The following is a 7,809-nucleotide window of genomic DNA, read 5'->3' as shown; positions in this document are numbered from 1 at the left end:
AAAATTAAACGAAATAAACATTTGAAATATATGAGTTTGTATGTAATGTATGAATATAATATACAAGTTTCACTTTTTAAATGGAATTACTGAAATCAATCTACTTTTTCATGATATTCTAATTTTATGACCAGCACCTGTACAATGTAGAGTTAAGAAAGGATTAGCCACGAATCTAATTAGTTTCACAAAAAGCCACCTTCAAAAAAGGAACAACAAAGAGAAGAATGGGATGAGGGCTGTTTTTAAAACTGTAAAGTCCATCTCTAACAGGTTTGTGTTACCAACACAGTCTGACCTGATTTTATTGCTTTGTTCAAAGTGGCAAAATGCCAACATTAACATGAGTATTTCAGTGTTCTGAAAGTACCTGTGTTTATGCTTGGTTCGTATTTTGTCCACATACCCCTGGAGCTCCAAGTGGACAGGTTTAATCATCGATTGAGGTCGGGCTCCACAGTGAACCAGTCTACACACTGCCCTCTCTGCTCCAGTGAGAGGACAAGGCTCAGCGGCCATCATGAAATGTTTACAAAGAGCAGCTAAATCCCCAATAAATACATTTACTTTTGTTACACATAAGCAGAAGTTATTCATTAACACAAATCCCAGATAAGGCCATGCTGAGATTTTTGGTCATACCAGCTGTCCATTAATACATTTAGTCTATTAATGGCTCCAACAAAATCCAAAGTATTGAAACACGTCCAGCAAATCTGGACACGCTCTAACTGTAGGTTATGACCGCAATCCATCCAAGAACACCCAAGAAAAACATCTGCTTTTCAAGTCTTCAAGTGTGTTCCAAAAAACGAATAGTTATTCTTCCACTGTGGTCGCCAAAACAGTCAACAGGGAATCGTATAGTGTCCAGTTCCAACTGTACTTCTTGGCAAAACTACAATGAATTTAAGGCCTTCAAATCCCATGGGTTTTTTTCCCTTCTATTCCAATGGAATTCCATCAAAAGTTCGAGCATTTCCTTGGTGTTGTCAATCAATTCTTAGCATCCAGAGCAAAAATGTCTCTCCTCCTTTGATTTCCTTCAACCTATTTTCAGCAGCAACAATGAAATCCATTGTTCTACGTTTCAAAACTTAAGTTGTTTACCATATGGACCATTCTGGGCTAGAGCTGAGGCACAGTACACCATGACAAAGTTAGAGTGATGCATTTAGGCTTGACCGCTGTCCCAGTGAGAGACAGAGGGAAGTAACGGGAGGGACACAGAACTGCTAATCCTGTAACTTGCACCTCCTCACTACAAAGCAGGAGGTGAAGTGAGTGGCCCACACTAATCCACCTATCTGCTGACACTAGCAAAAACATAATCAGGACACTTGCAAAGACAGATAATCAAGATTGGGAATGAGCTTTTTTAATGGATCCACCTTCCCTTGGACATAACAAATAAGCTTTTACTCTTTTGGGGGGGGCTTTTTTGTCTCATTCACCCCAAACTGACTTTATTAGTTGAGTCATGACATCTTGAAAAACACCACTTATTATTATTGGAATTGGATTTTATTTCTACTGTACAGAGCCTAGATTAAAATGGTAACTGGTAGACTTATTATTGAAATTACATCTTTACATCAACATTTAGTGCTCAAAATGAATCATTATCTGCCATTAGAGAGAGAAAATATTAAAAACTCAAATATTTGAGCAGCAAACAAAGCTTTTAGGTTTGTAAAGCCCATAAACAAACATACTTTGTTCACCAAATTTACATGTAAAATATTAACTTTTTATTATTTTCTTATTTGATGCAAGTTATAATGTATATATCCATAACAAAGGTACCAAAAAATAACTGAGAAAATGGCTTTTCTAGTTGCCACATGTGAACCTAAGGATTGTGTACAACCATTTAAAATAATCAAAATTGAATCACTGGCCAAACAGATTTGAGAATAAAAATCTTACATGAACACAGAAGTTCTACAAAGATTGTCACAGAAGTAAATAAAACACTAGTTTCCACTTTGTTGACCGAAACCTCACCCATTGGTCTCCTAAACCTGTAGCCTAAATTACATTCACACATATTTGACAGAAATGTATTTCTTTGAAAACCTAAGATCTTCTCCACAGGTAACACAGGTCATGTTTCCAACCATGCTCTTTGTAGCTTTTGTAGCACACTTAATTGATGTATACAGTATAAACTTAAAAATAATTCTCTAAACTTTGGCTATGTCTTAAAATAAACCTAGACAGGATTATAGATTTGTGTGTCATAAAAGAAATGCATGCTTAAGTTTGGCTAATGGCTGTGATTTTGAAAAGATTTGTGTACTTTATGTATAAAGTTGGTATTATACGGTTTCTTTTCTTAGTAATTGTCAAAGCTCAAGGTAATGGCAAAGAGGACCAGAAAACCATTTGTTTAAAAAATTATCATTCAACCTAAATGTTCAGAGTCGTACTTGCTTGAAGCAGATTGGCTTTGTTTTTGTTGCCAAGCTCAGAATCAGGGCTAAAGAACTTTCTGAAGGATGGGCACTTGGTAGTAAGGGACACTGTCCTCACACTGGTATTTCAATAGAACCGGATACCACTGAAGATAACCGTCTTTGAACGTCTACATGGTCAAACTCTTGGTAAACTAAAAATAGCAAGAGCCACTCCAGTGCCAGTTGGAGGAATGCTGCAACACAGTGATTCCTATAAGGAAACTCACCAGCTTTTAATGTGAAATACCAGTGAATAATACAGTTTGCTGCAATTTATCAAAAGATATTCAACTATGTAAAAACTACCAGTGGCAGATGGCACGAATAGTCATAGCGAAAGTGAGGTCAGTGAATTTAAAAAATATGATGCATATTTCAATTTGAGTGATCATTCTACGTAAGAAAAAAAAAACACAGACAAGAAGTTAGAACTGCAGCTCTTGAGTAGGTGTGATTTTCTGTGTCGTGTAATGAAGCAAGAGCTCAGAATGTAAGAGTGGTTACTTTCACATTCAGAAACTTACCAACACAAGCACAAAAACACATAAAATAAAATAATGGCCATGAAGAGAATTACTCAGTATTATATAATATTTAATCAAGGGAATGTAGTTTAGAGGGAAAAAGAATTAAAAACTGGATCAACCCAATCACAGGTAGATGATTGGACTTTCTAAGGATAACTAGATTATATTAGAAGTTCAATTTTAGTTGAAAACCAGATGCTGAGAAGAAAAACAGATGGTGATGATGCCATTCAAAACCACTAATGAACTATAAAATTACATTTTCAAAAAACTTCAGGAAATGTGTTGTTGCTGACTTTACTCAAAGTTATCTTACTATGGGTACTTAATGAGGACTGACTGATCTGACAGAAAATAAGTTGAAGAAAAAAACAAATAAAGATCTAAAGTGAGAAAAAAGCAGAACTTTATAGAGATATAAAAACAGAAGAAAAAAAAGCAGCCAAACTAAGACCAAAACAATTTAGTCTCCACCCCAGGATTTTAGTGACTTTCGCTCTTACAATTTTTGTGGTCGGAGTTAAGAGATGATTTGGGCAGAGAAGTTATGTCTTTCTTTCCTCTGATTAGCCTTGTAATTGCTCTGTTTGGGGAAACACTCATCCCATAATAAACTACCACCGGTCCGAGAGAGACAATCTTCAAGTCGCCATGTCAGCAAAATGTTCCTGTAACGTACTGGACAAGTGTCAGGGATTAGGGTTGGGCAGTGATATGGTTCTAAGGTATTATAACCATAAAACCCTCACTGATAGTTCCCTCAAGGTTCCTGCTTGCTGAAGTATTGCAGTCTGAATTTTTTCTGGATTTCACATGATAAACTTACTGCATTTACGCTTTCAAACAGGAGAAAGTTTTTAGTATTAGGGCAGAGATTTTCCATAAAGAGGTAAATAAAAGGAATGAATCCCTGATTATCATCAGAGACTTAGAAAAGTAAAGCAATGTATTTCAAATTAAAAGCAACTGATGTCTTCATACTCTTATAGGTGCACATGCAGGCATGCTGAGTGATGCTCTGATGCAGCGTGACATTTTTACTTTTCTTAATGGAGTTTCATTTCGTATCCAAAGGTCTGTCTTTATAATTCTTGGCATAGCTCAGAAACCCTGGGCTCAGAGTGGTAATAAAGCCATAATTACAGACTACCATAACCAGTTGTCAAGGAAACCTAGGAGAAACTCTTCAGGAATGTCCTTCCTCCTGCAGAGTGGGTCTCTTTCGGTTAAGCTCAGAAACTGTCTTGTGTTTTCTTCTTTTATTTAACTCTCATAAAGTTGAATTTTTTTTTTCATAGCCATGTCTTCTGTGGCAGAGTTAACGGGGTTGGATTGCAATCTGTTCTTGAAAACATCAGGAGAAAACTAATGCAATAAAGCTTGTATTACGCTTCCCCCAAATGAAGTGGATTTAAAAGCTAACAAGTGGAGGTTTAATGCAACGTTTGGTACAAAAGAAGGCGGCATGCCAGGATTCTTGTTCAGAGCAACTCCTTTCTCAGATTAGTGACATTTTTTTTAACCAATGAACAAGAGATTGCTTTAAAAGGTCATACACATCTCCCAGTGTTGGTCATTTATCTTTTCACTGGAAGGTGAATTAAAAAATGTTTCCACTTCAAATTGTGGTTTTGTTCTGAAGCCAATTCCACAGAAGAGTTGGTCATTTTGAATGTGTAAAAAAAAAAAAAAGTTTAAACTGCTTTGCTTTGCAAATAAACTTTCTCTTGAGTTCGTTCACTCCACAGCCTGGCGGCGTTTTCAGTTTGGCAACGACACAAAGTGCTATTTTACAGGAATTGTCTGTTAACAAGAGGAGCCTGCGGATAATTTCCCTCGCCTGTGTTTTTGGAAGCAACAGACGCACATTGTCCACAACCCACACGACGGAAAGGTCATGTTTTCACTTCATTTAGAATCTAAAAAGGAAAAGAACCGCATCGTGACCACTGAGACAACAAATCAGCCCGTGAGTTTATCTTTGTGTGGGACTTCTGTCAGGGACGTGACAACCTTGCAGGCCTTATGAATGTCACTTCCCAGCTCAACACTTATTAACATTCCAGACAGCCTGCTCTGTGTTACGAACACCAAGAAGGTGATTTGGGTTTTACACCAAATCATCGTGTCAGTGTCTCCTTCATGTTGTTGCTTTAAACATACATAATGTATTAGATGCAACTGCAATACAACTTAGAAATAATCTTTAAAGAAACATAAAAAGAACTGTGCATAAACTTGGAAGCATTTCGGTACATCTACTCATCCCGCTCCTCCTAATCCAACTTCTCATCTTAGTGATTCATCTTCGATTTGTTGTGATTAATTCCTACAGGGATAAAACTTTTAAACACCAAAAACACATAACGTTCAGATGTTTCACCAGCTTTCTTATGTTCTGAGATGGCAAACAGACCAACAGCAGAACTTAATCCTTCAAAGAAAGAGTCTAAAATGTGAGAATACGGTGATGATTAGAGTAGTTAGTTAACTGGTTGATGGGACTCTTAGATGACAATGAGTGTTTTTACTCCCAACAAGCCATTTATTGATGGCAGTGATGGACATGAAGAGCAAAACAAAAGCCTTGCAAAATAATACAGTAAACTAGAAATGTTTTGGAAGCCATTTTTGTGATTCTAAGAAGTACATTTGGTGTCACTCCACTCTCATGTACACTTAACGTGTGCCAATCTTTCCTTCTCTATATTCCTCCTAAGTGTGCATCTCCAGGCTCCTCTCAGTCTGTACATTCAGCCACAGCCTCTCAGTGAGCCAGAGCCAGGGACGAGGCTCTGGAGCCGGGCTCCTGGCTTCACCTCCAGCTGGGGTCCTGAGCTTTAAATCAGGGAAAGCTGGCTGCATGGACCACTCCGCCTGACTAGCTCCTCCTTAAGCCCTGAGCTGGCAGCCTCCGTCTGTTATTCTGCCCTCCGTCCTTTCCTTCCAGCCGCTCCCATCCGTGTCCTTTCGTGTCATTTTCGCCTCATAAACGACGCGTCAAAGCAATGTGCAACCCCCCCCCCGACTTCGAGCTCGCTTCCTCCCGCTACGAGACCTCTTTTACAATCACTTCCTCCGGGGGGCTTATCTTCTTCCTCGAGGCGTGCCGCTTCTCGCCCCCCTCCCTGCCCTTCCTCTACTCGTTCTTCATTCACCACAGCAATGGCAGCCTCCGAGGAAGGAAGTCAGGTTTTCTACAAATGAGCCATAAAGCGCGTAGCCCCGCCCCTTGGTGACGTCACGCGCCGGCCCGCTATTTAAGCCGCAGCTGGCGCGCCAGGACGTCACAGTCTGAGCGCCAGAAACGCATGGAGATACAGTACTTCCCTCCATCCTCTAGCAACATTTTTTTACTGTATTGACTCAAAAAATATCAGCCAACGTTGAGGTTTATTGGGAACATGTCCTGTTTGGTTTTTAACAATGTGGCGAAATGAATCCGAAGGTTTTCTTTATCAATTTATTAATTATTAAAACTAAATTTCACATACACAAATGCAAATTTTTGAAAAGGAAACCGAATTTCTCAGTTTTTTTGATTGAATTTAAGCAATACTTGCTTACAATTAAAACTATTAAAACGACAATATGGGCTTGTTCCCAACTTTGGATTGTGGACGAAAGTTTTCTTTTTGCTAGAATATTGTGACTGTCATTCTCTTCTCATTATTATTCTTATCCTTACGCTCCCCTTGGCAACAATTTCTTTTGACGTTATGTACACATTTATGCTTTGTTGTTCTGCTTCTGCTCTATTGCAAATAAAGTTCTTTTTTTTAAAAAAAAAGTACTTCCTTCCATCATCCTTCTATCAATCCATCCACTTATCCATGCATTCACCCATCCATCCATCCATCCATCCACGCATTCATCCATTCATTCATTTTAAATTCAGCTGTTATCATTTATAAAAAAGAGGAAACAGCATGAAGGCCCAAAACATTATTCTAAACATATAATTAGACATTTTTCCATAACGTACAATATAAAACCATGTTCAAACAGATTGTACCTGCAAATACGTTGTATAGCCTAGTATAAACCCTAAAAGGTAAATCTTTAAATATTAGGTTCTTTAATCACAGTGACTTTATGAAGTACTAACACAATAATGTTAAAAGAAACAACTTATGGTTCTGTTTTTGTTCTCTACTGAACTTTGTGTACCACTTTACAAAAAGACTACTCTTTGAAAAAGAACAGTACATTAAAAATCAAGCGTATTAACTGAGCTGTAAACACTTGTCTTGTGTCTTCTTCATCAGCTATAATTTTAAAATGAAACATTTGTCAAAAATACTTTATTAAATGCGTATAACAAGTCAAGTGACAAGCAGGAGATTTAACATAAAGTGAGCATTCATTAATGAATGAAAAGTCTCATAACTTTTTTTGTGTGTTATTATTAATTCATCAAGTTTTTACAACCTAAATGTCTCTCATACCACAGTGTAGGTGATTCAGGTCATTTAAATGATCTCTCCTAATTAATATCTGCAGTTCTTCTGTTTGACCACACGGGGGCAGCACAGTACTGGTAAATTATCGGTTTAAGAGGGTTTAGTTAGAGGAGACATATTGCAGCAATACATGAAAATAACAACAGAAGGACAGCAGATAATGACATGGGATTATTCTGATGACTGAACATATTTCAGCATTTATTTATTTACAGATATGCATTACCAACCTGCCACATCATTTGTTTTAAATGACCTAATTGACACTTTTTCTAATGTGTCTTACAAGAAAACAGAGAAGTCCTAACAAATAAATATGGACATATTATTTACTAGACTTGATTCTTATATTAATTATGT

The 7,809-nt window shown here is 37.4% G+C and overlaps 1 protein-coding gene across 1 annotated transcript in view; it reads right to left on the bottom strand.

Annotated features, from left to right (window-relative positions):
• Positions 1-534, bottom strand: part of gpsm1b (G protein signaling modulator 1b) — a 19,436-nt gene extending 18,902 nt beyond the window's left edge. The window contains exon 1 of the mRNA XM_037979400.1: positions 371-534. Within this exon, the coding sequence (XP_037835328.1) occupies positions 371-522 (152 nt within the window). The 5' untranslated portion in view covers positions 523-534. The remainder of the gene's footprint in view (positions 1-370) is intronic.
• Between the last annotated feature and the right edge of the window lie 7,275 nt (positions 535-7,809).

This window comes from Kryptolebias marmoratus, linkage group LG14, assembly GCF_001649575.2.
Source record: "Kryptolebias marmoratus isolate JLee-2015 linkage group LG14, ASM164957v2, whole genome shotgun sequence".
Classification (NCBI taxonomy): domain Eukaryota; kingdom Metazoa; phylum Chordata; class Actinopteri; order Cyprinodontiformes; family Rivulidae; genus Kryptolebias; species Kryptolebias marmoratus.
The sequence above is the reverse complement of the archived record's forward strand: the minus strand, read 5'-3'. Positions and strand labels throughout refer to the sequence as shown.